This window comes from Rissa tridactyla, chromosome 1, assembly GCF_028500815.1.
Source record: "Rissa tridactyla isolate bRisTri1 chromosome 1, bRisTri1.patW.cur.20221130, whole genome shotgun sequence".
Lineage (NCBI taxonomy): Eukaryota > Metazoa > Chordata > Aves > Charadriiformes > Laridae > Rissa > Rissa tridactyla.
Window position 1 is genome coordinate 74,531,098 of NC_071466.1, and position 27,771 is coordinate 74,558,868.

The 27,771-nt window shown below is 38.3% G+C and overlaps 1 protein-coding gene across 11 annotated transcripts in view; it reads left to right on the forward strand.

The window, feature by feature from the left end:
• Positions 1-27,771, forward strand: part of VWA3B (von Willebrand factor A domain containing 3B) — a 77,856-nt gene that overhangs the window by 14,252 nt on the left and 35,833 nt on the right. For 10 of the 11 annotated variants that reach the window (XR_008469349.1, XM_054221119.1, XM_054221144.1 and 7 more), the window contains 11 exons: positions 585-754; positions 2,552-2,676; positions 9,259-9,375; positions 13,998-14,194; positions 14,786-14,940; positions 16,779-16,917; positions 18,336-18,467; positions 21,541-21,639; positions 24,246-24,428; positions 25,899-26,026; positions 27,531-27,709. Coding sequence is in view for 10 of the 11 variants with exons in the window: in XM_054221119.1 (XP_054077094.1) it covers positions 585-754; positions 2,552-2,676; positions 9,259-9,375; positions 13,998-14,194; positions 14,786-14,940; positions 16,779-16,917; positions 18,336-18,467; positions 21,541-21,639; positions 24,246-24,428; positions 25,899-26,026; positions 27,531-27,709 (1,624 nt within the window). In the remaining variant the exon portion in view is untranslated. The remainder of the gene's footprint in view (positions 1-584; positions 755-2,551; positions 2,677-9,258; positions 9,376-13,997; positions 14,195-14,785; positions 14,941-16,778; positions 16,918-18,335; positions 18,468-21,540; positions 21,640-24,245; positions 24,429-25,898; positions 26,027-27,530; positions 27,710-27,771) is intronic. The other variant, XM_054221135.1, reaches the window with a different exon arrangement.

A 27,771-nucleotide genomic window follows, 5' to 3' on the forward strand; every position in this document is an offset into this window, starting at 1 on the left:
AATAACATTTTCAGAATATGAGTGTGTGTGGTCATAATAAACCTGCCAAGCTCACTCTGCCTTGGGAAGTATGAAAATGCAAATTATCTGTAAATACCATCAGTAGCATTCAAAGAACGATACATCTTTCTTACCCTCAAAATACATACAGCCAGTAAAAGTATATCTGATATATAAGTTCCTACTGATTTTCAGCCCTGGCAAGGTACCAACATAGCATCTCTCTCCATAAAAGTGGAATGTGGCACAGAGCCTTGTCCTAACTAATAATACAGTTGTCCTTCCTTACACCTCTCTTTGGTTTCAGTTAATTTCTGTGGAAAGGGGCTTGCGTTGGGCAGAATCAGACCCACAGGCTGTGAGCCAGGTTTTCTTCTCACTTCAGAAAATTTTGTGTGGACTTCATTTGAATTACTAGCGTAAATGAGGGGGAGAACCAAAGATCTGAAAATCTTACAGCCCAAATAATGGGTTCTACCAAATTTTCCTACCAGTACTCAGCTTAGGACAGTGCTTGAATAAGTACCAGGCATCTATGTAAAACAATGTCCTCTAATTACCATTTTTTTTCTATTTAATGACAGGTCGAAGCCATTTATTACTTTGTTGTGGGTGATGTTCCAGTGGACACAAAGCAGCTACTCCTTGAGAAGGTTTCTCACGGCCCCTGTCCAGTCAACACTGTATCTTTCAATGCCAGGGAAGATGAAACTATTATTTTTCTGAAAGAGTTGAGTTGCTTGGCCTCTGGCAGGTATGACAAAGAAGCAGCACAGCAATGATTTGAGTACTTGTAAAGTGCTTTGCTGCTAGGAATGGTATCTGAAGATATCTGAATGTAACCCCTGTTTTACTCATGAGGAAAATGAGACAAAGCAGTTCAGTAAGCGATCTGGGGAAACTGGGGAGATAGTCTGAGAGATATGACTAAAATGCAGGACCTACTCAAACAGAGTCACAGGGTGACAACATAAAACTGAAGCAAGTTTTCATTGTATTGCTTTGTACTCTGGTAATATCCACAGGCACCAGCAAAGGATCTAGAGTTTTGTTGGATCAAGTGCCATACAGACATGTACTGAAAAGGTAATGCCTGTCCTAAATGGGAAGTTCCTGGAACAACAGAAAAATGATGTGTTATCCATTAGGCTTGGTTGTGTGGAAATGCAGTTCTGTATCATGCTCTCTAGCATCTATTTGATATGATTGGTGGAAACTGATATATTCCACATGGCTTGTTGGCTACTTAATTCTGGGAATCAGCCACGTAGTGAGAATCAGACTCCAGTAGAATGGGATAATAAAACTAATCTTGATTCTGATATCAAAATAAGGAAAACAAATGAATAAACGCAAAGCCCCACAATATCATACTCATGCTGAACAACAGGAGGGCAGTAGGAGTCCGTAGGTGTTTGTCTGCTTAACAGAAGTCACTGTACAGCTACAGAGCTGTGAAATGGCAGCTAGCTCTTTCTGTTTCACTGTTGTTTGTGCAAGAGTGGGAAGACCTCCAACAGTAGAAATCTCCAAATGACAGTAAAGCAATTGGTAAGATGGCAGCTGCTTAGCTCTTTTATAGCCATCTGTGTTTAGAAGTAGCTTTTAAGAGGTGGAGTGTCTGCCAAAAAGCAAGACTGTGGGAAAGTGTTATATTTGCTCTGGTCTGATGTGTGTCTGAAATGATTGTGGTCATTCAGAACCGTGGTACCTCCATGGTACCAGATACATTGCCGGTCACCATTGTTCATTTTCTTTTGGCAGTTTTTACCTCTTTTATAAAAGGAAAGTGAATGTTTCTTGTATGGTAGAGAAAGAGGCAAGAAGAGTTGTGTCAGGCAGCTGAGATGAATCACTTTGTTTGGTATGAGTCCCACTATCTTCTTTTTGCATAAGTTTAGCTTTGGTGCAGAGACTTATTGGACCAATTAATATCTTGCTGGTGGGTATTTGCCCAATAGCTGTCTCTAAGTTTAAGTCAGCTTTCCCATAGGAACGGCCAAGTTCATGGGCTTTTCATGGCTTGAGACTGTTTCTAGTGTAGTTCTGTTTTAGAAATGCATCTTTTTCCTGCTCTGAGAGCTTCTCTGTTTTGACAATGAGGGTAAATGAAGTCTGCTTGACTTCCTGCTTTGTATGTCAATAATGAAATAAATGTTTCTGTTAGGCTTTCAACTGGGAGGCTAATCTGATAAAAAGGTGTTACTGTCATCTCAGACATCTTAAATGACATGCTTGCTCAGCATGTTAAAAGCATTAATTAAAAATAGATTTCCAGGAGAATGAAAAGGAAGGTGCCTCAGAGTAAATGATACCAAAATGAAAGGATGTTCTTCGTGAAAGGACTTCAGAATGTACATAAATGTATATATGAGGTTTGATAATATTCGTAGTGGTGTTGTAGTTGAAGGTTTGGATATATTGGATAGATAAGCAAATAATTCTGAAGTTGTACACCACTATGATCTTGCATATGTGACTTACATTTTGTTAAAATTAGGAAAGTATTTATGTAGTTTACATACTGGTGAAAACTCATTTTGTATTACAGATTCCATGCTTTTGCTGAGAAGAATGACTATAGAGATGCTACTGGACCTGCACTAAAATGTGAAGAGGATGGAAAAGGTGTAATTGCCCTGAATTCCAGAAAAGTGAAAGGGCGAATGCCACTAGGTAGACAATATAAAAACCAAGATGATACTGATTTTATCAGTGAGGTTTCAGAATAGAAATATAATATTTGATTTTACACTTGCTAAGTGTAAAATTAAAAGAAACCTTCTGTAGGCATGGGTGGGGTGAGAATAGGACTGGTCAAATGGAAATTCTGTGGGTGGGAAGAGGGAAAGGAAAAGAGAGAAGTGAAGAGAATAAGGATGTGCATGTGAGAATGAAAAAGAAGTGAAAAAAGGGAGAAGAACATTTATTTAGAGAGTTGAAGAATAGTACTGTTGTGTTTATGCCAGTGGCCTTGTGGAAATGTAAAGAGAGATGGCAGAAAGGAAGAGGAATAGCATGGAAGACCATTTGATACAACACCCACATCAGTACAGGCCATACATAACATAAGGGGATTAAATCCGCACAAGGTTGACTTGCTTCTCTCAAGATCTGAATTTGTCATAGACGGGCAACGACCAGAGTAAAATAACCATAGAGAAGAAGGTGCAAATGTGTGTGTGTGTGTGTGTGAAATTGATGAAAAAAACCTCATGATGAAACAAATAACAGAAAGAAACAGTTTTACTGGGGGGTGGAGATGGGCAGAAACCCCTCAGTGTGTTTCTTATTAGTCACAGTGCTACTTCCTCTGGGATAAGTCAGCCTTACTGTTCACTGGGACTGGACTGGGGTTTCAGCCAGGTTGGGAGGCGACCAGCTTGTGGTGTGAAGTGAGACTGTGTATGTCAAGTCTGGTATCTTTATTAGCAGGACATTAAATTAAAAAATGGTTTCTTTTAAATATCAGGAGGCTTAAGGCCTCTTTATGCTAATGGCCCGCATCCCCATTATGCTGGGGAGCATTAGTGTTGCCCCAAAGGTAGAACAGTGTTATCTGCTTCTTACTGCTAGGGATTGTACGGCATAAGGTGGATTTAGTGACTCGCTGAAGGTCGTTTGTCAGTCTTGGACTAACTGGCCCATATTTCCTGGGTTGTAGTTCCTTGTGTACTAGCCTATCCTTCACTAGGACTACGATTGTAACAGTACGAGAGAACCATACTGGGCAGACAGAATTAAGAGAGGGAGGTATCACCTGTTTTTTTACTTCGTGAAGGGACATTCAAACCTAACCCACTCAGGGTTTTGAAACCAACAGCAGAGAATGCTTCAGAACCCTGTCTCTCATTTCATACTAATTCAGAGCAGTATAATGATTGCCTTCGGTCTACTATGAGTGCTTCCTTGCTGAACCCCATTTGGGGGTGTGCATGGGGGGAGCTGGCTTCCTTTTCCCCCAGGCAGCCAGCCTGTGTCAATAGATGGGCCTAGAGCTCCTGTATGACTGAAATTACTTCCTCACCACTGTTTCTAAAGCTGAAAGCTGAATAGCTTTAATCGCTCAAAAGGGCAGTAATCTCCTTGAAGTGCATTGTCTGTTGTGTCTTATTGCTATTATGGAGTAGGATTTACACATTAAAAAGGAACACAATTAGCTTTCTGCATTTACAGGGTATTATAAGCCCAGTCGTGACATCACTGGCAGCCAATCAGAGCATTTCAGTGTATGCAGAATCTAAAGTCCTTTCAGAAAAGAAAACACATTGGAGACGTTATTCTGGTCTGTGTCTGATGTCTCTTGTTTCAGAGACTCCTTCAAGGGTGTAGAAGGCAATAATAATAAAAGTGTCGATTACTCAGTAATGGGCTCCGAAACTGGTGCTTGGATGTGTGGCATAAACTATACAAGGAAATAAACAGAGAATGAACCAGAGAATCTTCGAAACGTGGTGTTTCTTGTAAATAAGGGGAGGCACAGGAATATTTTGATTATGTTTCTTTTTGCACCACAAACGCAACAGCTGGAAACTGAAACTCATAATTATGCTTTACGGACTGGAAAAGCCATTTTAAGGACATCTGATAGTTTTCTGGGTATCCACTGAATAACAGCTTTTTGCAACTACAGAGTATCTTCATGTTCACTCCTTTTCATCTGCTTAACCAAAACAAGTCGGAAGTGAACTATTTAAAACTTTAGATAAGAGCTCTATTCTCCCCTGTTTTGCATCTTGAGCAGTCATTTAGAAAGCAAGCGTGAGAAACTGCCAAATTTGAATTTTTTTTTACACTCATTTTGAGTGGGTACTTGAGATCAAAACAGGTGTAAGCCAGTAAAGAATTAAGGTCCTTATGATGGCAGACTCAGATTTTCTTAAGGCTTTTACATAAAGCCTAATTTCACCAATGTGGTGATATCTCCTCGTCCAGCACTGATTTTCCTGTTATTGCTTGTGCCTACATTCTTCATATAGCTTCTTCATCTGCAAAAAGCTGCAGAATTAAGCAATCCTGTTATGTAGTTAAAAATATACGTGGAAGGGAGGTGAAATTTAAGTTGGAACTTGAAGACATAGAGGGCAAGAGATGGGTGAAAGCTGTGGAGAAGAAGGTTCTTGAGAAAAAGGGGCACGGTTGTGTCATCTGCCTGGAGTGACAGGGAGATAAGTGATAAACAGGGCTTGAAAAGCAATGGTGTTTTCAACTAGATCCTGAAATGAATAGTAGGTCCTCGTTGGCTGAAACAGAAACAACTGTAAATCTCTGCACAGTGTTTTTCTGTGTGGTGGAATAGGCGAAACGGTATGTGTAAAGAAAATGCAAATGGACTGAAATCAGGATTTGACTGATTTGACAAATCCAAAGAGGAATGTGTCTGACCTCCTGTGAACAGTGTAAGGCTGTATTCTTAGGTGTACTTGATTTCCCACATTTACCTATGATCATAGGGAAAATTTCAGGTTGCTGTATGTAAAATGGGAAGCATATGAGCGCCAGCCTCCTCTATGCCATTGAAGTCAACGAACTCTGCACTGCTTATGTACACAGACATGGGAGAGACAGAACCCTCCCTTCTGAAAGCCAGGATAATGATTTAAGAGTAGCTACTTTGCCTACAAGCTGTAGGAAAGATCATTGCCTCAACTTTTTCCTTGTATGTGCTTTGCCTAGTCTTAGCAGCCTAACCTTGGCCTGGCAAATCTCTTTGCTAACGTGTAGAGAGTGATGCAGATAGCTGCTCTGCAATACCACATGGGATACAAAGTTCATTTGCTTTGTCCATTTGCCCAGTGGGAAAGGGGCAGGATTGGGCTACGGTGAGTTTCAGTGCTTTTCAGATAAATCTGCGTACTCCCCTCCTGTGCTCCTTTGTACCTCCATTCAACCCCCTCTAAGTGGGGATTTTAAAAATCAATGCTTGAGGGAATATTACTATGTTCTGCTGCCACATAGAGGCTGAGGAAGGGACCAGCAGTGAAAAAATGAAATTGCCCATTTTGCCTTACAGGCAAATGAAGTTTAAAAATAGATCTTATTCCATTATATTTGGATTTGCTTGCTTCCACGGTCTAATTCAGATAATCAGAGAAGTACGAAATGCTTCTGTTTACGATGAGTTGCTTTTGCATTGGTATTTGCTTGATGTTTCAAAGATATTGTAGATTTTGCTGGCTTTTTTTTTTTTTTTTTGGATGGGCTTTTTTTTCTCAGCAGGTTTTGTATCTTCAGTGTGAAATCAAATGGGTTACAGTGACTTGTCTAACTGGATGAGTTTGCCTGCTGGGAGGTAGGTGTGGAAAAGCTGCTTCTTTTAAGATTGCCTGACAGTGTTAAATAACTGGGAAATGGAAATGAGGGTGGTTATGAGTTTCCGTGTGCGTGTGCAAGTGTGTTTGTGTTTTTCGCTTAGACCTACCATCTTGCTTCTCCATTTGCCAGTGTCAGCAAAATGCTTCTGCCCCTCGCCGCAGGCTCTCCCCGCACCCTTCCCCGTCTTCTTCCTCTTTTCCAGGGCCTCCCTCCTTCAGAGCAGAAACGCCATTTAACCCAGGGGAGGGCACCTCTGAAACGTTACCCAGCGCGAGGTGCTCCGCTGGGTCGCGATGGCTATGGGGAGAGCTGAAACAGAAGCCGGGGGCCAGGCAGCAGGGCGTTAAGGCCGGTTCCCTCGTGCGTGTCTGGTGGCCGCCCTCTTGCCGTTGCCGTGTGGCCGTTTTTGAATCGGAGGGTCCCCAGGGTTTCAGCCCTGGTGTCCGTTAAACTGCCAGCCAGGGCAGCTGGGGGGACGGGGAGGGCCCTGTGCCTCTGGGGATAAAGCGATTTTTTTTAATTTTTTTTTTTATTTTTTTTAAAGACGAGGTCTTTTCCTGGGAAGAACCAGTGGGCCTGGAACGGTTGGGGCTTGCACCCCCCGGGGGGTGGTGGGGGTGGTTTTCAGATGCTTTTCAGTTGGTGCCCCTCCCCGCCCCCCCCAAAATGTCACAGCTGAGGTGTGAGAGCGGGGAATTTAAACCAAACAGAGGTTTGTGCTTTCTTGGTCATTTTTCTTTGATGCGCTTTGAGGGCCGGGCTGGAGGTTGAGAACCAGACCTGGAAGATACTATATGTTGTATGTGTATGTATATTTTGCATTTGGGGGCTCAGTTTTGAAAGGCACAGCTTTTCCTTCCCACTCCTCCTTAGCTGGAGAGTAAAAGAGGCCAAGGTGGAGGTGGAGGTGAGCCTCCAGTGTAGAGAGAGAAAGTTGCTTCAGTCATAACTGCTTGCAACCTGCTCTCCAGGCTGAACCCAGGAAAAACTGCTGCCAGATAAAATGTTTTCTAAGCAACTTGATTGACCTTCACAATGTGCAGTTGTTGATGCCTGCATTTGCCCTGTATAATAAGTGTCATCAAACATATTAGCTTTGAAAGTGCATGTAGTTTCACTTTGCTGTGCTGCAGCATAAATAAGGAAAATAAACCTTCTTGTGTAATACCAGTTCAATACATATATCTTACTGGGGACAGTAACAATAATCCTGTACATTTGATGAGTCTATAGCATCGGTTTAAGGGGAAATGAAGCAAAAAAATGATATCATCAGTATTGTTTTACAGGTAGTTGAAATATGTATACTTCTTTCAATGTTTTCAAACATAACATTAAAAACGTTCATAAAATTAAATTTGGATCCTGGTATTTGATAGTTTATGGAGGATATCCAGATTTAGTTGGAGACAGCTCCACTGGAATTGCATTCTCAACAGTGTTAAACCTAGAAATATGTGCGCGTGTGGTGGGAATGGATGTATTTTGTGGTTTTAGCTGTGTCAACAGGTGTGTATATATATTCGATGGCTGACTACTCATCAGAAAATCTCTAGCTCCCTACTTGTCGGAATTTGGCAAATGCTCAGATTTTGCATGTTTTGCATTTCTGGGGAGGGATTGTTTATAAAAGAAAAGCTGACTTCTTTCTGAAGTATTTGAACAGAATACTTTTCCTTAAGCTTAAAAGCTAATGATAACAAACAGGTTTCTTCTTCCTTTTGTGTTTTATACTGTGGAATGATCTGCTTTACTAAAGCTTTTTGTGATTTAGGAAATGCTGATCTTTGTCCTAATGGCTGAAACAGATGTTTTTGAAATACAGGAAGGTCCCAGGAGATGGCAGTGTACAACAACACATTTCAAAATATTTCTTGGAAACTAAAAGCATTTCACAATTAAAATTGAGTTGTTATTTTGTAAAATGTTCATATTATTATTTCAGGGAAGTTTATCAAAGAACAAAATGATCAGGTAGGTTTGTTTACTGATAGCCTACTTTAGTAGACAAGTTTGCATGTCTTATCATTTGTACAGTGAACCACCACTGTATATTAACCGAACCACTAGATGACAAGATACAGTTTGCCTTGTTCAGCATCTTTATGTGCAATTCAGTAATAGATTGTAATCTGCAGTAGGTTGTAATACGCATTTAGTTAGGATAGCTCACAATTCAGTTTCTTTTATATTTTTGCTGTAACACTACACACGGTTTCTCTGTATTGTCCTATATTGCAATTTAAACTCTGTGAATAACCTAATTTAACACATTTTTTAGTAATGGTCATATTGCTTAGGTATACACGGTGCCTCAATTTTAATAATTTTACTCTACTAAATAGAGTAAACTTCAGGTTTCAATTTTTCCAATTTTTTGAGAATATAGCCTGAGAGTAAAAAATTTTATTTTTTTTAGCATTCATTTATGACTGTTGAGAACTGTTAGCATGAAAATAAACTTAGCAAAATTTCATCACATACTTTTCAGGAAAAGAAGGTTTTATTTTAAATAAAGGTATTTATGTACTGTAAGGGTATTCAAAGAGTTGAAAATATCTTCTCTTTAAAGTTTCAAAGTTGGATCTAATATTTGGAGACAGCTTTTGCAATGAAGTCCAGGGGACAACATGTGGATTTCTTTGTGGAGTTTCCTTATTATTATCTGAGAGTGTTATAAAGGATTTTCTTCCATTGTGGGAACAATTTGTGGCCAATTCTGGAGGTTACTTCTACCAGGCTAAGCACCTCTCATATCTATCAGCTTTGAGATCTTTTTTGAAGTCTATCAAAGAATAGCACTTGTCACTGCAAAGGGACCTCAAGAAAACACGGTTATATGGCAACATCTGGATGAACCCAATGACTTTGTGGTAATTGAGGAGTTATAAAAAGCAGAAATTGTCTCAAAATGTCAAGTTCTTTTTATGATTTCTTTTGCAGTAGCTGGAGTCCGTGAGGATGTCTTTTTGATCTGGAAGGAGTTGGAGGAAGCCAGGAGTACAGTGAAACAAGTTCAGAAAATTTTATCAGAATCTGACCAGCCTGCTTCTCAAGATGGTATAATTTATGTTTCTTTCAAGAGAGTTACCATTATATTAATGTTCAATATTTTATTTGTGAACAGTTTTGATTACATGTCAATTTGGGGATGATTTTCTCAGAAATGTGTATATACAGGTAGCAACTGTACTTGGCATCAAAATGTAGGGTTGCTTAAAACTTTTCATTATAAATCTCTGTTTACTGCTGCTTAAACTTGCTGAATTTTAACAGCTCATGCTGAAACACACCATTTTTAGTTCACCAGTGACTGGGTTTAGAAATTAGCTAGATTTCAAGATATTGAAATAGATTTGTTGTGGTCTCTCCCTCTCTGCCTGGGCCAGTAAATTTTTAATTTTATTCTACACAGTGCTGGGGAAGTACCTCATCTCTCTCCCATCATGGTCGTCTTAGGATAGCCTCCAACCTGGTATCTAGTTCATTCCCCTAAAAGGGAAGAAGTGTGGGTTTGAATTCTCTTAGTCAAAGGTAAAGGACTGAAACTGATTTTGGATGAGTGCTCTGACAACTCTTGTGTTAAGAAATATGGAGGAACACCCATACTTGTTCATTAAACTGACAGTTCCCACCATTACGTTTGGCCTAGAACATGATCCATTTGTTGTTCTGTGCATATCGATTGGATTGAGCCCTATTTGAGACAGAAGCATAGCTGGTTTCTGAATCTCTGGAAGGTTTTGACAGGGGATGGTGAGAAACTACTCAGCCCTGCGAAGATGGAGGTTCTCTGGGCATGTTCTGGTGCAAAATGATCCCACTGACAAGACCTAAATACTGAAAATTTAGGAATCTGAAGAGTCTAGGCAGCTTCAGTGTTGGACTGCAACTGCGGGGGTGAATTTTCAGGATCATAGCTATGATTGCCAGTGCCTCCATTCCGCAATAGTGCTGGTTTTAAAATACTTACATGGATTCTGGTGGTATTTTTTGCATAAGTTGATACAAGATTCAGGTTGAGTTAGCACAACCAGTCATCAGTGATTTTGTGTAGTTCCAGTATTGTTTTTGCAGTGCAATTGCTTTCGCTTTGGCTAGATGGAGGCTGGGGCCAGACACCCTTTTCTGGATCACCTGCTGCAGAATGCTTTGTACAGTCAGTTGGCCAGTCACTTGAACTCTCAGTGGCGTGTTGAGATGTGTGACTAGGGTGGTGATGGTGAAGATTTGAAGCTGCCTGCACTGGGGTTGCACATCTGTCAATAACGTAACTCTGCGGGATTTAGGCTTGAGTTTTTTTCTTCTGTGAAGGCATAATACAGTTCTTTATACTGGTAATCACAGAATCATAAAATCATAGAATCTTCATGGTTGGAAAGGACCTTTGAGATCATCGAGTCCAACCATACACACACACACACAAAAACCCAAAAAACCAAAACCAACAACCTACAATCTCTGCCCTTCAGAGCATGCCCTGAAGTGCCAAATCTAGACATTTCTTAAATACCTCTAGGGACGGTGACTCAACCACCTCCCTGGGCAGGCTGTTCCAGTGCCTGACCACTCTTTCCGTAAAGTAATTCTTCCTAATATCTAATCTAAACCTCCCCTGCCGCAACTTCAGACCATTTCCTCTGGTCCTGTCATTATTCACCTGGGAGAAGAGGCCAACACCCACCTCTCTCCAACCTCCTTTCAGGTAGTTGTAGGGGGCAATGAGGTCCTCATGAGGCTAAACATGCCCAGCTCCCTCAGCCTCTCCTCATATGACCTGGTCTCCAGACCCCTCACCAGCCTGGTAGCTCTCCTCTGGACACGCTCCAGCACTTCAATGTCCCTCTTGTACAGAGGGGCCCAGAACTGAACACAGTACTCGAGGTGAAGCCTCACCAGTGCCGAGTACAGAGGCACCATCACTTCCCTACTCCTGCTGGCCACGCTATTCCCGATACAGGCCAGGATGCTGTTGGCCTTCTTGGCCACCTGGGCACACTGCTGGCTCGTGTTAAGCTGGCTCCACCAGCACCCCCAGGTCCTTTTCTGCTGGGCAGCTTTCCAGCCACTCTTCCCCAAGCCTGTAGCGTTGCTTGGGGTTGTTGTGACCGAAATGCAGGACCCGGCACTTGGCCTTATTAAACCTCATACCGTTGGCCTTGGCCCATCGATCCAGCCTGTCCAGGTCCCTCTGTAGAGCCTTCCTACCCTCAAGCAGATCAACACTCCCACCTAGTTTGGTGTCATCTGCAAACTTACTGAGGGTGCACTCAATCCCCTCATCCAGATCATTGATAAAGATATTAAACAAAACTGGCCCCAAAACTGAGCCCTGAGGGACACCACTGGTGACCGGCCGCCAAGAGGATTTCACCCCATTAATCACAACTCTCTGGGCACGGCCATCCAGCCAGTTTTTAACCCAGCAAAGAGTACACTTGTCTATGCCATGATTCGCCAGCTTCTCCAGGAGAATGCTGTGGGGGACGGTGTCAAAGGCCTTACCAAAGTCCAGATAGACAACGTCCACAGCCTTCCCCACATCCAGAAGGTGGGTCACATGGTCATAGAAAGAGATCAGGTTGGTTAAGCAGGACCTCCTTTTCCTAAACCCATGCTGGTTGGCCCTGATCCCTTGGCTGCCCTTCACTTGCCGTGAGAGCTCACTCAAGATGATCCTCTCCATGATCTTTCCTGGTACCGAGGTCAGGCTGACAGGCCTGTAGTTTCCCGGATCCTCCTTCCGACCCTTCTTGTAGATGTGCATCACATTAGCCACCCTCCAGTCATCTGGTACATCCCCTGTTGACCAGGATTGTTGATAAATGATGGAGAGAGGCTTGGTGAGCTCTCCCGCCAGCTCCCTGAGTACTCTTGGGTTAATCCAATCTGGCCCCATAGACTTACGTGTGTCTGGGTGCTGAAGCAGATCATTGACTACTTCCTCCTGGATTATGGGTGCGTTGTTCTGCTCTCCATCCTTATCTTCTAGCCCAGGAGGCTGAACACTCTGGGGATAAATAGCATCTTCTGAACTAGCAGGACTTCCCATATGAGGTTAAACAGCTATACCATAATCCATATGAACAAAAAGACCACAGCAAAGCTGCAACAGCACCCTAATTTCAGTGTTTATTTATGTTTTCCTGACTATGCAGCTTTAGTGTTCTTTTAGTGTTTGCCTTTGTACATAATCACTTCCTAAATAAATTAAAAGAAATTAAATTAGTGTGATTTATTTTTTCAGTTCTTCAGCATTATTTGACTGTTGCCCGTTAATCCAAATAACTGCAGTTTTTCTTTTTGCCTGCATTTCTTCGTCGTTTTGCCTTCCTGATCTGTTTAAAATGCTCTGCTGCAAAATGTAGTTCTGAAGATTGCAATGTTCTGCAGGAGAAGAAACAGAAAAAGAGACAATTTTTCTGCTTACTCTCCAGATAACGCACTAGTTACCTGAACTGAGACATGACTTTTTACATAAAGCATGTGGAAGAAAGAAAACAACACTTTTCTTTTTAAAATTGTGTGAGTGCATTTGTGACGCTTGCCATACTGGCTGTTCTAAGGACCACGAGCAATCAGAAAGCAAATGTTTCCACATGAACAGGCTCTGACCCTGCACCTAACCTGATGCTGGCTGATCTCTGTGTGTGTTAAGGCAGTAGATGTCTCCATAGGTTTGTTTGCAGGCTCAGGATCTCAGTACTGTTGTCACTGTATCTGGCTCTAAACAGAGTAGACATTCATACCACCTACGTCCACCAAAATTAAAGTGTGACAAAATAAATTCACCTTGCTATGAGAACCAGTGCTGGGTCATTTGGTTTAGGCATGGTTTATTGAATTAGTGATGAGTGAATGTAGAGCCCTGTATTCTATTACTGGTACCCAGAGATGTGCAGTGCCCAACCTTAAAAGGGTCCTTCAAAAATTTCTAAGACAATATGACATAAAACGGTAAACAGGAGAACAGTCATACCAGATCAGACAAAAAAAATAAAATACCCTTTTTCTTACAGTATCAATTAAAAATGCTAAAAGAAGGGTGTAGAACTAGAGAAAATGTTAAGATGGTAAACAAGTGATTTGTGGCTTGGGATACGTGGTATAATATTCAGCCTATAAAAAGGCAATATTGCAGAGAAACACAGTAAAATCTTTTCCAAAGACATTGTGGTTTGCCTTTGAATGGCCTTCTCTGAAAAAGACCAATGGCAATGTTAACCAATGTTCTCCTTTTTTCAATTTTTTCAATTATATCTTTTTCAATTATATCTTCCATTGTTTCATTTTCTCAAATGATTCTCCTTGAGTTAGACATCTTATATAGGAATTTTTTCTGGCATTTTGTGATTCAACCAGTGTGAAGGTTAAGTCAACCATATTCCTTTTATACGTTGATCCTGTAGCTATTTATCTTCTTCCCTCCTTGACTTCTGATGGGTTTGTTCCAGTTAAAAAGGACTTTCTTGTGAAGAATTGTCTGATAAGAAAAAAATACACAACCAAAGTAGAAAATATTAAAAAACAGCCAGAAATATCTGCTCTCTCCAATGTTCTTGGTGCACGCAGAACAAATTTGAAAATTTTAACTCCAGTATCATAGCCTATTTTTGAAAGTAGCTTATCCAAAATAAACTGTGTTATACAGGAGATTTTGTTTGTTTTATTTTATTTTTTAGCAACCAAAACTGATCATCCGTTACAAAAGCACACATCTGACAAATATTTGAGTTCTGAGAAGTGGTTACAGAAGTATGGCTTGAAAGCTCAGAAGCTCACACTGTACGATGCACTTGCTGATTGTACTTTTCGCCATGCAGATGGGATTGTTGACATAAAAACTAAACCAGAGGATGAATCTTCACAAACTGATGCTGTGAGTATTGTTGATTTTCCTTCATGTCCTGTGAGTTGTTTGGTTTTTTTTTTAAAGTTTGAAAACTTGACAGATAGATAGATGAATTTATGATAAAGTGTATGGTCCATTTTTTGTAGGTTTTGTTCAAATCAGCTTAAGATTGTTTCAAAGAACTATTTGAAAATGACTGTTTTAAGGAGTCCTTCCTGGTCCACATATAATCTGCAAGGAAGAATCTGGACTCGCTTAAGCAATACCTTGTATTTTTATGGGGTAGGGCAAAGATTGCTTGTCATCTTTATTTTTCTTTAGAAAAAGTGTTGGTCTCAGCTGCTCTGGTGTTTGCAGGTCCTTAAATTTGGATTCATTTGTCTTCTATTTATTTTTCTCAAGCTCTAACATTACACTGTTTGGTAAGCTTTTGGTTTTGCTAGCTACAAGAATAAAACCAGTTTCTATTGACTATTGCTAGGAGCACCTTATCCCATGTCTATTTCTGCACATGTTCATATGCAACAAGCATGTACCTTTGAAGTTTGTTTGCCAAATATTAAAGGCACTGCAAAATAATGTGTTTTGGAACATGAAACATGTTTTTCTTGCCTGTAGGAGACAAAGAGGAAGGTAATTCATGCAAAATACTGTGACAAGTTTGTACATACCTTGTGGAAAGATGGATCTGTAGTTCACGTGTATGTTAGTACAGAAAAATATAAGCAGTATGAAGAGAAAATGAGGGCGGCTCTCAGACAAGTGGAAGGAAGGTTAGTGTTCTGTCACGCAAAATCAGTTTGTATTATTTTACATTGGTGTTGAAATGTTTGACGTTTACTGTCATAATAAGCTCAAGTGGTTGGTAAACTGCCAGTAGCAGTACTAAGCCAGAAATCCATTTTAGATCAGAATCTTGTGTGTAGGATTTCTTAGTAGTCACATAAGAAAACCGATGAACAGGTTTGTGTTTTGTTATCCTTCTGGAACATAAACATGAAAGTCAGCCTGCACATTATTGAAATACTACTGAAAGTGCCAAAAAGCATCAGGACATAAGGTAGCAGATAACTTCTAGAATCATCAATAAAACTTTAGTAAACATTCATCCTGGGATGTACCTAGGATCTCTTGTGATACCTCTAATACCAAGTAGCACAGCTTGGGTTGTGCCTGTACTGATACTGGTTATCTGCCCTTTTTGCAATTTTATGGTGAAGACGAGTTTGAATAGTCTAGATCACCGTCAGGGCATGGGCTATTAAGTAATGCATATGATCAGAAGTTCAGTGCTCAAGCTAGCTCTGTAGTTTACTTTTCTGCAGCTGTATAGATACACTCTTAGCTTTTGTAGGACATCTACAGTAAGAAGGCAATCTGAGAGTCTGATTGATCTGTCCTAAAGATGCCCTAAAGTAATTTGGCTTTCATGTCTACATTAGGAGAAGAAGGAAACTTTCAAAATGGATATTGTAGAACCGAGAGAAAAAATAAATGTTGCCCTCTGTTTTGTATATTAGGACAATGAGATGTCTCACTGAAAAAAGCAGGATTTGAACTTTCATTTTATTGTTACTTCTCTACCAAAAGAATAACAGCCTGAATACATTTAGCAAGGTCAAGCAGAATTTTGCTACTCCTTTTAATTTATCTTCATCCTGCTGTATTTAGGATAACATTAACATACTGTGAAAGGAAAATTTCAGGTAAAGTGTTTTGATGAGTTTCTATTTTTGAAATCTGAGCCAAGATGATGGGTTTGCTGTTTTGAATAGTTCATCTCACTGTTAAAAAGTCTTGGTAGACCTCATCAAACACTTCGGGGTATAACTAATGGAAAAATAGCAAATGTAATAGTAACCTTTAAATTTCCATTGTATCATTTTTTTAAACCTCCGTGGAGATGAGTAATATTTTTCCCAGGGCCATTATATTCCGTCTGTTAAATGTCTCTGTTTCACAGCAGGCAAGTAGTTTATGACTCTCAAGGGAAATCAGATTTGGACCTGCTGCAGCCATTACTGAGGAAATGTTCTTGTACGCAGCAGTATGTATGCGTGTATCTAACTGGCAGGCGTGCTTAAATCCTGTTTAAAATGTAAAACTAAGTCTGTATATAAGGTTCAAGGTCAGCAAAGCAACGAAGCATCTGTGTTATATTAAGACTCTTCAAAGTGCTCAAGTTCCTTGCAGAATAGGTTCTCAAGTGGTTCCCTGAAAAGGGAAGCATATTAGCATATGCTTAAATGATTTCCTGAGTTCAAGCTGGAGAACAGTTACAGGGGCAACAGTTATAGTTACTTCCTTGTGGTTTTCCCAGCTCAAACTACCTAATAATTGACTTTATAAAGGTGCTGTATTGCTTTGTCTGTTTTGTCTGTCTCCAGCTTCCTACTGAAATTAGAAAATAAATATGTCTTGTGTTATGTAGTCACAGAGGATTGGTTCATTGAGGCCAATATATCGCTTCTGACAGTGAGTGGTAACAGGTGCTTAGGGAAAGAGAATAAGAGGTACAGCAGTGATGAAAAGATCCTTCTTGTTAGATTTTGATACGCAAAGCTCCAAAGATCTTACAGACCAGTTTTTAATATTTTTTTTCCTCCCCCAGGATTAAGTGGCTTCAACAGGGAAGCAGAGGGCTCTTTGGGAATGTGTTTGAAGATGATGTCTATATTCTTATTGATACCTCCCAGTCTATGAAGGATAAGCTACCACGGGTGAAAGAGAAAATATTTCAGCTCATACAGGTGTGATAAAGTGATGATTCTGACAACTGACAAGCATTTTAGACTAGGCTGATCTTTTCTGGGTGGTTATTACTCTAGGTTCTGTTTTGTGTTTGATTTTGTTTTGTGGGTTTTTTTTAAATTATTTTAAAAAACCAGAAGCATTATAAAAATATTTTGATTTTCCTTGGTGTGCTCATTTTTCAGTTAAAAATTTATATTGTTTCCTCATTTGAATAAATATTTGAAAAAAAAAGAGGAAAATGTTAAAAATTAAAAAAGCTTTAGTAGTTCTTCTTTCCCTCAAGTCATCTCCCTCCTAAAAAAAATTGAAAGAAAAAACCAAAAAAACCCCTATGCAATAAAACACATTTTCATTTTTATTTTTAGGCAGCGTCATCCAGTTCCACTGGCATGTTGTGATTTGTAATGTGTGTTCTAGATTCACTTTCATGCTTTTACAATAGAGAGTCTAGAACGTTTTGAACTTGCTTGCATCTTACAGTAACTCAGAACTTTGCAAAGGGACTTGCAAAGTGCAGAAGTACCTCAAAAGCAGTGAGTACTGGGAGACACATCTAATACAGGATTTATCTTACCTAGTTTTAGAAATCTACAATGATGTCACCTGAGCTTACATTAGTATTTGAGAGAAGCAGGCACTGTTAAAGCATGATTAATCTTAACTTTTTTAGACCTGAGAGGAGTAACTGACAGAAATTCGATTAGTCTGGCATTGATAGCAATCATTATTAGGGCTAGAAAATGTAAAACTGTAACAGAGGTTTTTGAGCTAAGTGCACAAGTGATAGGACATAGTATCATGTGGTCCTCTAGGCAGATCAGCACTAGAAAATTATTAGATACCGTGCCAGAAGGTTTCACGGGCAGCTACACAGAAATGGTGATGAAAGGGAGGCAAAGATTCCAGGCTCTGAAATTTTGTACTAGCTTGCACAAATCTCTCCCTCCTTACAACTTCTGTCCAAAAGCAACTTCAGCAGATTCTTAGCTTAATTCTCTCTAGCTGTCCTAGTTCCCCTTGCCAGTGCTCTACATTGATTCTTGTTCTCCTCCTCTAAATGATGTCTTTCTTTGATTCTGATTTCAATTTCCTTTGGTCAGCAATCATAATCTCTTCCTTATACCACTATTCATACCAAGTTTCATCTCTCTCTTTCTTGCCCTCCTAGATATTTGACATATGAGTAAATGAGGACTTACATCAGGAAGTTCAAGTAATCTTAATAATTTTAAGCAATAATTCGCTCTCTCTCCATATGTCTCTTTGTGTACCATAACTGAATGTTATTGTAATTTATTGTAACCATATAATCAGCTCTGTATAATAATTAAAACAACTCCTACCAGTCAGTATTTCAGGATACAAGTATTCTTTCTGTTAACACTGAGTAAAATTCAGATGCTGTCTCTTGCAGGAACAATTGAGATGCAAAAAGAGATTTAACTTTGTGAAATTTAGTGCTCAAGCAGTGGCATGGCAAGAGAAACTTGCTGAAGTTAATGAGGAAAATTTGCAAGATGCTTGGCTTTGGATAAAAGGGCTTGAGGTAACATGGGAACTAATTATCATAAAGCATGTTTGTACAAAGTTATATTTGTGTCTTCTCTTTCTGTATGGCTGGGGTATTTTTGGATTGACTAAGTATTTGACTTGAGTAAGCTGAAAATATAGATGATGTATAGACTTTAGTAGATCTGAGTAAAACGTATTATCTTTGTCAGGTATAATAATCCTTTAACAGTGGACCTGTTTATAAGATCATGTTAATTAAACTTGCAGCCTGCTATGTTTAGTAGCCACAATGCAAGCTTTGGCTAATTTGATTTCTCTAGGCACCATGACAGTGCTCAGACCCTGTGTCTAAATTTGCCACTCTTGGTGCAGGGATGCTGCATGGATGAGGGCTGTCGCTGGCAGGCTTACAGCTCAGGGATGGTACAGAAAACTGGTGCCAGCGAACTGGAGGAGCATTTCTAGTCCCTTTTGGTGCCTAGATAGACAGCTGACTGTAGCCTTCATAGGAACACGAGAGCAACCATACTTCGACCAAATGCCTGCCTGTCTACTCAATATTCTTTCTCTGACAGTGGCCAAAATCTGAGGATTTTTCCCTGAAACAGTACAAATGCTTGTAGTTAGCCACAGTCAGCCACCAGACTATAGCTGTCGGCAGTTTTAGGACCAGTTAATGTGTCAAATGTGGACAGCAATGTTATGAGCACAGGACTAAAAATCAGTTGTACAACAGTACCGATATATCCCATGTCAAGTTTTCTAACACAAAAACCATGTTTATAAAATAAAAGTCCTCAGCATTATGACAGCTTTTCCTCAAACTTTATCATTAAATTCTTGGGGAGGAGGGAATAGCGGAAGCTACATAATACCTCTGAGACTACAAAGCAAGATAAATAACTTGGTATTCTCAGAAAGTACTACCAGACAAACACACGGAGAAAAGAAAGTATTAGTGTGGCCTCACTGAGTAGTTGGTGAATACTTATAACTGAGGTTAGTAAACTTAGTTTTACTGCCTTTCTTGAGACTTGAAAAGTTGGCAGTGTTTAAGCCATATACATGGTACAGCATCGTGCAAGTTCAATAATACTTTGAACTACTATACTTTGATACCATCTTGCACCATTTGGGAATGGCCTTTTTCATCATTATTCATGAAGTTGTGAATTGTTGATTATAAATTTCCTTCTAAGTTCAGATCTAGACATCTGAAATGGTACAGAAAACAGTCTACTTTTTTTGGGGATGACATCTGCTGCTGACCTTTTAGTCTGTTTAAAGCAGTGCAGGCATAAGTCTGAGATCAGAAAGCTGGCTTTAGAGTGAAGCTGAAATGAACAGAAGATTGCTCTGGAATATTAATCAGAGTAGATCCTTTGATCTTATTTTATACACATTGGTCCCGGGATGTTGAATAAGGAAGCTGAGCTATAAACAGCAACTAACTGTTCCTTAAAAATCCTTTAGAGGTGCTAAACTTTAAAACTTTGGGGGTGATTATGCCATGTAGTTGAAGCATGTCAACTTTGTTTAAACACTGATAAAAACAGTAACAGTAGCAACTGAGAAATTTAAAATTAACAGCTGTTATTGTAAGGTACATAGTTATTTCACTCACATCATCAGCATCCACAGTATTTTCCCGTGATATAGTGGAAGAAGTTGTTTTGTTTCAAATCAGATCACACCCACGTACCATTATTGAAAAGAGCCAGGATGGCAAATTTACACATAATAATGAGTGATGTGTGCCTAAAACTTTATAATGCTTACTAAAACATTAGTAACATTAGCTATATTTAACACAAAGAAAATGGCTCAGGCTAGTTATTTCTTATGAGTGAGTACTGATAAGGATTGTTTGTGGATTAGAAGATAGGACTATAAAGTATCTGAACTATCTTGTTGTCTGGCCCATGTAGTCTTACGTAGACATACAGAGTCACTCTCAGAGTGTATCTCCTATTCCATTTCACCTGATTTACTTACTCTGCCCTTTCTAATAGAACTGTTTGCTGGAGGGATGGACTGGAGGAAGTTTTAACACAATTATTTGGACTGAAGAAATAATGCTATCTTTTAACATATTTTTGCATGTATGGGTCAATGTTAGTGATTTACATTTAGCTTCTGTAATGCATTATATATGTGGATCCTGAGTCTCTTCTCACTTACACCACTGCAGTCCTCACAGCCCTCCAAACTGGTACTAAAAAACACTCATACCATTTCAGGGATTTTGCTTTGGCCCCATTGAAAGGCTAAGACTAAGACTTCATGAAACACTTTTCCATACTGATATAACCTTACATTTTCCTTAAATTTGGAAGGCCTTGTACACTGAATTTTTGAAAGGTGGAAGTCTGAAGATGTAAACTGTAATTTTTAGGTTCCCATAAGCTGTGAAATGCATTTCAGTGAGTCTGGAGTTGCATTTAGTCTAAAAAGAAAAAACACAGATCACGATCACTAAGTTTGTGAATGACACAGGAAAAGTGCTAGTATTACTCAAATATGAATATTTAAGGGGCACAGTATTGCTTTATTGCATATGTTTTGCTGTTATAGCTAACTTCTGTGCCTAAAAATACATGATGTTTACATTGATGTGCTGAGGGGGTAGATGGGAGATAGTCTGGAAAAAATACTGTTCAGAAAACCAGGAAGTCCTTTACCTATTTTTGAGAAATAAACCCATACAACTCTTTTGAATATGTACTTCAAGGGAGTGTGATGAGTTGGCTGTCAGGAGCAGCATTGGGAAAATATAATCAAATATAACTTTTATTTCACATCTTGCTATCTGTTTATAGTCTTTTAGTGATTGCTTTTGCTTCTACAGCTTCTATTTCTGTTGCCTGTATTTTGCTTCTGCATGTTTCCATAAGTACTGAATACCAATTTTGTACCAATTTATGTTACTTTGACATTTGATTTGATTTTTCTAGCTATTTGACATAAATATTTTCACCATATTATTACTCATTTCGGTTCTGTAATATCCCTTGAATCAGTACACTGTCATATGAATTTAAGAATAGAGGCAAAGAACTGTTAGTATTTATAGCAGTGTATTTGTTTTTTTCTTTTTGGTTTCTTAGGCTGGAAGTTCCACAAATACACTCAAAGCTCTCCAGGTTGCTTTTGCCGATACTGACACTCAGGCTATCTATCTCTTGACTGATGGGAGACCTGACCAGGTATTTCTGAAATGAGAAAACAGAAAATGCAGTAATGTGGTGCTACAGTGATGGTGTCAGAAGGCTGAAGTATGAGATTAATATCATACCTGCAGAGCTGAGTCTCTTGGACATTGTCATAATCTTGAAAAATTGTATGTGAAAAATGTGCTGTTTGTGAATGGGTTTTGATTAGAACTCTCTGCCCATAGTCTAGTCTTTGGTGCGTGATAACTCATGACATTTCCCATGAGTTACTTTAAGGATCTGGTAACTGATTAAACATTAAACTGTATGTTAGTATCAAGGTTAGGATTTGTGTTAAATAAAGTATCTCCCTGATTTAGTACAAATATCTCATGAATTAAAAATCAGGAAATAATGATGGTCCCATAGAATCATAGAATTGTTAGGGTTGGAAGGGACCTTAAAGATCATCTAGTTCCAACCCCGCTGCCAGGGGCAGGGACACCTCCCACTAGATCAGGCTGCTCAGAGCCCCATCCAGCCTGGCCTTAAAATCTTCCAGGGATGGGGCTTCTACCACCTCTCTGGGCAACCTGTTCCAGTGTCTCACCACCCTCATGGTGAAGAACTTCTTCCTAACGTCCAGTCTGAATCAACCCATCTCTAGTTTTAATCCATTCCCTCTAGTCCTACCACTACCTGACATGCTAAAACGTCCCTCACCAGCTTTCTCGTAGGCCCCCTTAAGATACTGGTAGGCCACTATAAGGTCTCCTCGGAGCCTTCTTTTCTCCAGGCTGAATGTCCCATGATATGGTTGGATTTAAATATTAAAACCCTGCAATCCTGTGTGATGGCTTGAAAACCTAAAAAGAAAATGTTTGATAGCAAAATAAAAAAAACACCCAAGTTTGTGTTCAACGTTTTTCCACGAAGAACATGTCAAATTTTTAGGTAGGTACCTTCTTACATTCTGTTGCAGAACTTACAAAAAGGCTATGTCATGTCTGAGGAGTAAGGGCCTAATTATTAATTTAAACCATTTTCCTAGAAAGATGTTACCATTAATATTGTTCCATTAGGTCTCTGTATGATACCAAATCCCATTTTCATCCTACTGAGTCAAATTTGATCTCATGTAGGTGCAATTCTGGAGTAGCAGTGATCTGGAGTTGCTTTAAGTCTAGCTTTAAATGGATAATAAAATCAAATGGGTTGTTACCGTGACTTTTTAAAATGATACTCTTTCATGTTGTATTGGGTTATATAACACCAACTAAAAACTGGGAAAAAACCCACTTGTTGATCAGATATAATGATGCAAATTAGGTGGAACTGAGCTTATAAACTGTAATGCGCAGCGAAAACTAGCTGGTATGCTAAGAATACTGTATTTGCTATTGAAAATTTAGCTTGGTTGTAATGGCAGATATGCAGCAAAACTCTGACTTAGGTAAATAGCTGGGCTGAAGGGCACATAAAATTAATTACTGAAGCCTATACAATAAATCTAGGATTCAGGAAGTATAAACTTTCAGAAAGAATTTATTTAAATCTTGATAAAGAAGAAAAATGATAAAGGCTCACTTTTCTTTTTGTTCTATTTTTCTTGATAAAAGTAAAGTGGCCCATTGGGAAGGGTGTATTTATATGCTTCAAAGACATTTGAATATCAAAATGTAAACGTGAATTAAATCAGCAGATGAGAAACTTCGACTTAGATCTTTTAATGTTTTTAGTTTCAGTTTTAATCTTTGATATTTTCTAAAGGTAAGTTGATTGTTATTGACTGTCACTCATTAAAACTCAATTTACAACAGATCAGAATCTTTCATTGTTTCACACTTACTTTTGCTAGCTAGCAGTGTGTATTCATATTTTGTTAAAGAATAATTTGGCTAAAGATACATTTATATTTCTTTTTTCCTAATTAATAATGGCTGTTATGAAATATGTTATACTTTTTAGACAAAAAAGAGGAAATGACCAAGATTGCTTTTAACTATAAAGTGCAACAAACAAATATATTGCAAATATCAGCAGAAAGCTAAATTTATTAACATTTATGTCAGTATTCTGAACAACCAAAGTGTTATCAGAAGTTAGAGAATTTCTTTCTACCAGATCCTTCAAAATTTTTAGACATGGCAGATCTTTTACTTCCTTGCCTAATTTTTATTTATTTATTGGAGGAAGAACACTAGCTTTCCTATTTTCTCAGCCTCTGTTTTGTTTTCTGGTATTGAATCAACTTATCATTGAACTAATTTAGCTTAATAAAAATAGCAACAGTTATATACATCCAAAAATATTCAGTTATATACATCCAGTGATACTAAACACCAATGTAGTAGTTCGGTTTCCTATACTTAGTAATTTCCTTTAAGACTTCAGAAACAGAGTACTGCTTATATTATAATTTAAACTTTATTTGTTAGAGTATCCTGTGCCTTAATGCATTATCATTGTTTCAAATTCAATTTTAATTAGCTCATTTTATATAATTATGAAATAGCAATCCATATAAAATGTATGCTTTTTACGAATCTATGTCTGTCTCTAAGCAACAGTATGACTGATTAGATTCTTACAAATTCTTCATATTTTGATAAATACATTTCTAGATGTCACATGTTTAATATACATTTTTCAATTTTCAGCCCCCCCAAATAATTCTGGTTCAAGTCCAGCTTCATCGTAAAATTCCCATCCATACAGTATCCTTCAACTGTGATGATATAGAAGCTAATAAATTTTTATACAAACTATCTACTGAAACTGGGGGACGGTTTCATTATTACAACATTTATTTGACTGATCCTGATGCTGCAGAGTTTATTGTTGTGAGTATTTTAAAATAAATGTGTTTATTTCTTCATGCTATTGAAGGAACCACAGGACTTGCATTATTGTGATTTCATTATTACAATAGATTATTAAAAAAAAAGATTGTTAATCCTAGTCAGATTTGAAGTCACGTGAAAGCAATAAGTGTGCCATTTTTTGCTTATGGAATTTTATTAGACAACAACAACAAAATGCCCAAATATCATGCAACATACATTCGTACTGCTACTGTTGCAAAAAATGACCAGCCCAAAAAACATATAGATCAAATTCAGCTCTGGAAGAAATGTATGTGATCTTTTTGTCTTAGAAATAACTTACTGTTTAAAATGAAACCATGGTTTGTATTCTGTTAATAAATGAGGGAATGAAGAGCTGAATTTGAATAATGATGAATGCATGATTCTATGAATTTTGCTGGAAGTTTGCTCTACAATAGCCACTGGGGAGAGATCTATAATGCATAAAATGACTCGAATAGCAGTGAAGTGTGACTAAGCAGCTCAATCTAACAATCCCCAATAGGAAATTTCTGAATAGACTATCAGAAATGCCCATTTAAAGCATATTCTTGCTTTTAATTAAAGTTAAAACTCAGTTAATTAGTTCCACAAATTTTAGAAATGGTGGTAGTGGAACAATGAGAAGAACCAGGAACTTCCTGTAGTAGGAAATTTAGAACTTTGCAGATACTGATCAGAAGGAATATGTGAAAATACTAAAGCTCTTGAAAGATATCAGAGAATGTGCTGGGCAATTTCGATGATTCTGCAGATGTGGACTGTGTGACACTGCATACGTTGGAAAGATGAGGGACAGAGCCTGTGTTGTCCATCTCCAGACTTTGGGCCCTGTGGGAGTTGTAAAGGGATCATCATTGGAATTTCCTTCCTGTTTCCTCCTGTAGTCCAAATCCTTCCCAGTCAGTTCCAATGTTTATTTGAAGAGTATGGCTTTTACTTCCCATTTTTCATGGACACTATGTGATACAGCTGTGATCTGTAGAATGACAAGGCAACAGTTGTAATGTACATATCTTGTATTGTATTGTATTTGTTTACTTACTTATTTGCTCACTTGCTTGGAATGAGGGGAGCTACTGACCTCATTATTGTTATTCAGAAACATGGCTGTTCATATCTCAAGGGGTAACCGGCTTGTTAGGGAATGATTGTCCTTTTCCTAAAATGGAAGAAAAATTTGAAAGGCTGTATTGCCAAGCACATTTTAATCTTGTTTTCTATAAGCTTGTTCATACGTACGGAAAGTGAACAAATCAAACTGTGATGTAGGAAACAGAGATACTACCTGAAAAGATATACAAAATTATGCACCTGTCCTAACCTAGTCATTATTCTGAATTATTATCAGAGCTTGCATAGTTTCAGTTCAGAAATTAAACATGTTTAGGAGTAATTGTAATAAAGGAGTAGGAGTAATAAAACATTTGATTTTCATTTTGTTAGAGCGAGGACATACATCTTTTGAAAAGAGAGATTGAACAAGGAGAAAGAGACCTAGAGACAGTGAAGACCTTTCATGCCGAATGTCTGATGATGGATTGTTATAAAGGAGAAAATGATCCAAAGAATAAGTATGTCCTCATACTGCTATTATGCTAATTATAGATAGGAGCTATTTGTTACATTGCTCCTTTTTCATTGTCTTGCATTTTAACCTCTGACATTCTCCTCTTTTAAAAAGAAAGGTTGTTAGTTTTGTGGAGCTTTTTTAAATAGTTACAGTAATGGAAAAGAAAAATCTGGAAAAACATACCAATACTGTGATGCCTGAAACAAAATTATCTCAAATATCTCAATAGTCTCAAATTATTAGAAATAAAGCAAAGAGGTGAAAATATTTTTCTGTCTCCAGCACATGGTAAAGTTGCTCACTCTGATGCCGAGAAGTCACAAAAAATTATTGTCTTATTGGTAGAGCTAGCTTAGTACTTCATGACTAAATTGCTATTCGTTTGGATAGGCTGATTGAACATAAATTACATACAAATGTATTTGTTTAAAAGATGGTAAACGCCATAACAGAAATTCAGCTGACTCCTTTTCACGTTTTTGATCTTACAATGTGTGTTTGTATGTTCATATCATATTTATCCTTGCTTTTTATCAAACGATAAGTAATTTCATCATTAAAAAGAGTTTCATGTTCAGCATCAGTTGAAAAACATGCTGAAAATCTCACAGTGCCAAGAATGACCATTCAAAAATAGGTCCTTCCACAGCATACTGGAGGCAGACTCCTGAGCCACTGTGGAAAAGTTTTCTGCGAGTCTGAATATACTGAGTTTCTGTTCGGGGAACAAACAGAAACAAACAATAGCTTCAAACATGAAGTTACTTGCAATCTGTACAGGAGCACAGCCTTAATAAAAAAATAGCCTGTCCGGTACCTTATTTATCTGTGCAGTAATAGTACCAAAGCAAAAAACTACATTTAAATAAAAATCAGATTTTTAAGACAGAAATCTACTAAAAACAGTAAGTTAAAATAAAGGTATTAAAAATAAAGTAAAATAAAGTAAAATAAATTAAAAGTGGAGAATGCTGTGGAATGATGTCATATGTATGGAAGGGCAGGCAGGATGTCCAGTATAAAAATGTATGTGAGTATTTATTTCAGAATTTGCACATTTTATCTTTTATTAATGCTGGGACATAGGTATATATACGTGTGTGTGTGTGTATATATATATGTGCATATATGTATGTATGTGTGTGTTAGTTATTTTCATTGCTGATGGTAGGTTTACTCTTTCCCCCAGGATTCAAAGTGGCCATTACAGAACATTCTAACCTTATTAAAATATATGAGGGTGTTGCCTTAAAAGTAAAGAAAGTCTTTTAAATAGACTAAGAAACAACTTTTAAATAGTTTAAAAAATAAGAATATTTTAACCTCCTTTGAACTCCCCTTTGAAATGCAGACTAGGATAATAGAGAAGATATTTTTCCACTGTTGAAAGCATTTGAAATGAATATTTGAATTACCAAAAGACTTCAGTTTAGTGGTTTTTGTTAAGCCAGTGATATATGTTTGAAGTAATTTCTTGCTTGTTTCTTCTTTTTGTCATTTACAAGCAGTAATCACAAGCAGAAGCATACTGTGTCTTCTGAAACCGAAGACGTCGAAGAGCTGAGTACTCCTCTTAACAGTAGGCCATGCTGTGCTTCAGAAGAGCTAGCGCTGACACCACATCAGCAAACCTGGCAAACCACTGCTGACAGTCTAGCCCAAAGAAAGAAAGCATTATGTGCAGGTAAGACTAAAATGAACCGCAGTTGTTAGCAGATTTTATCCACTAACTTGAAAAGATTTTTT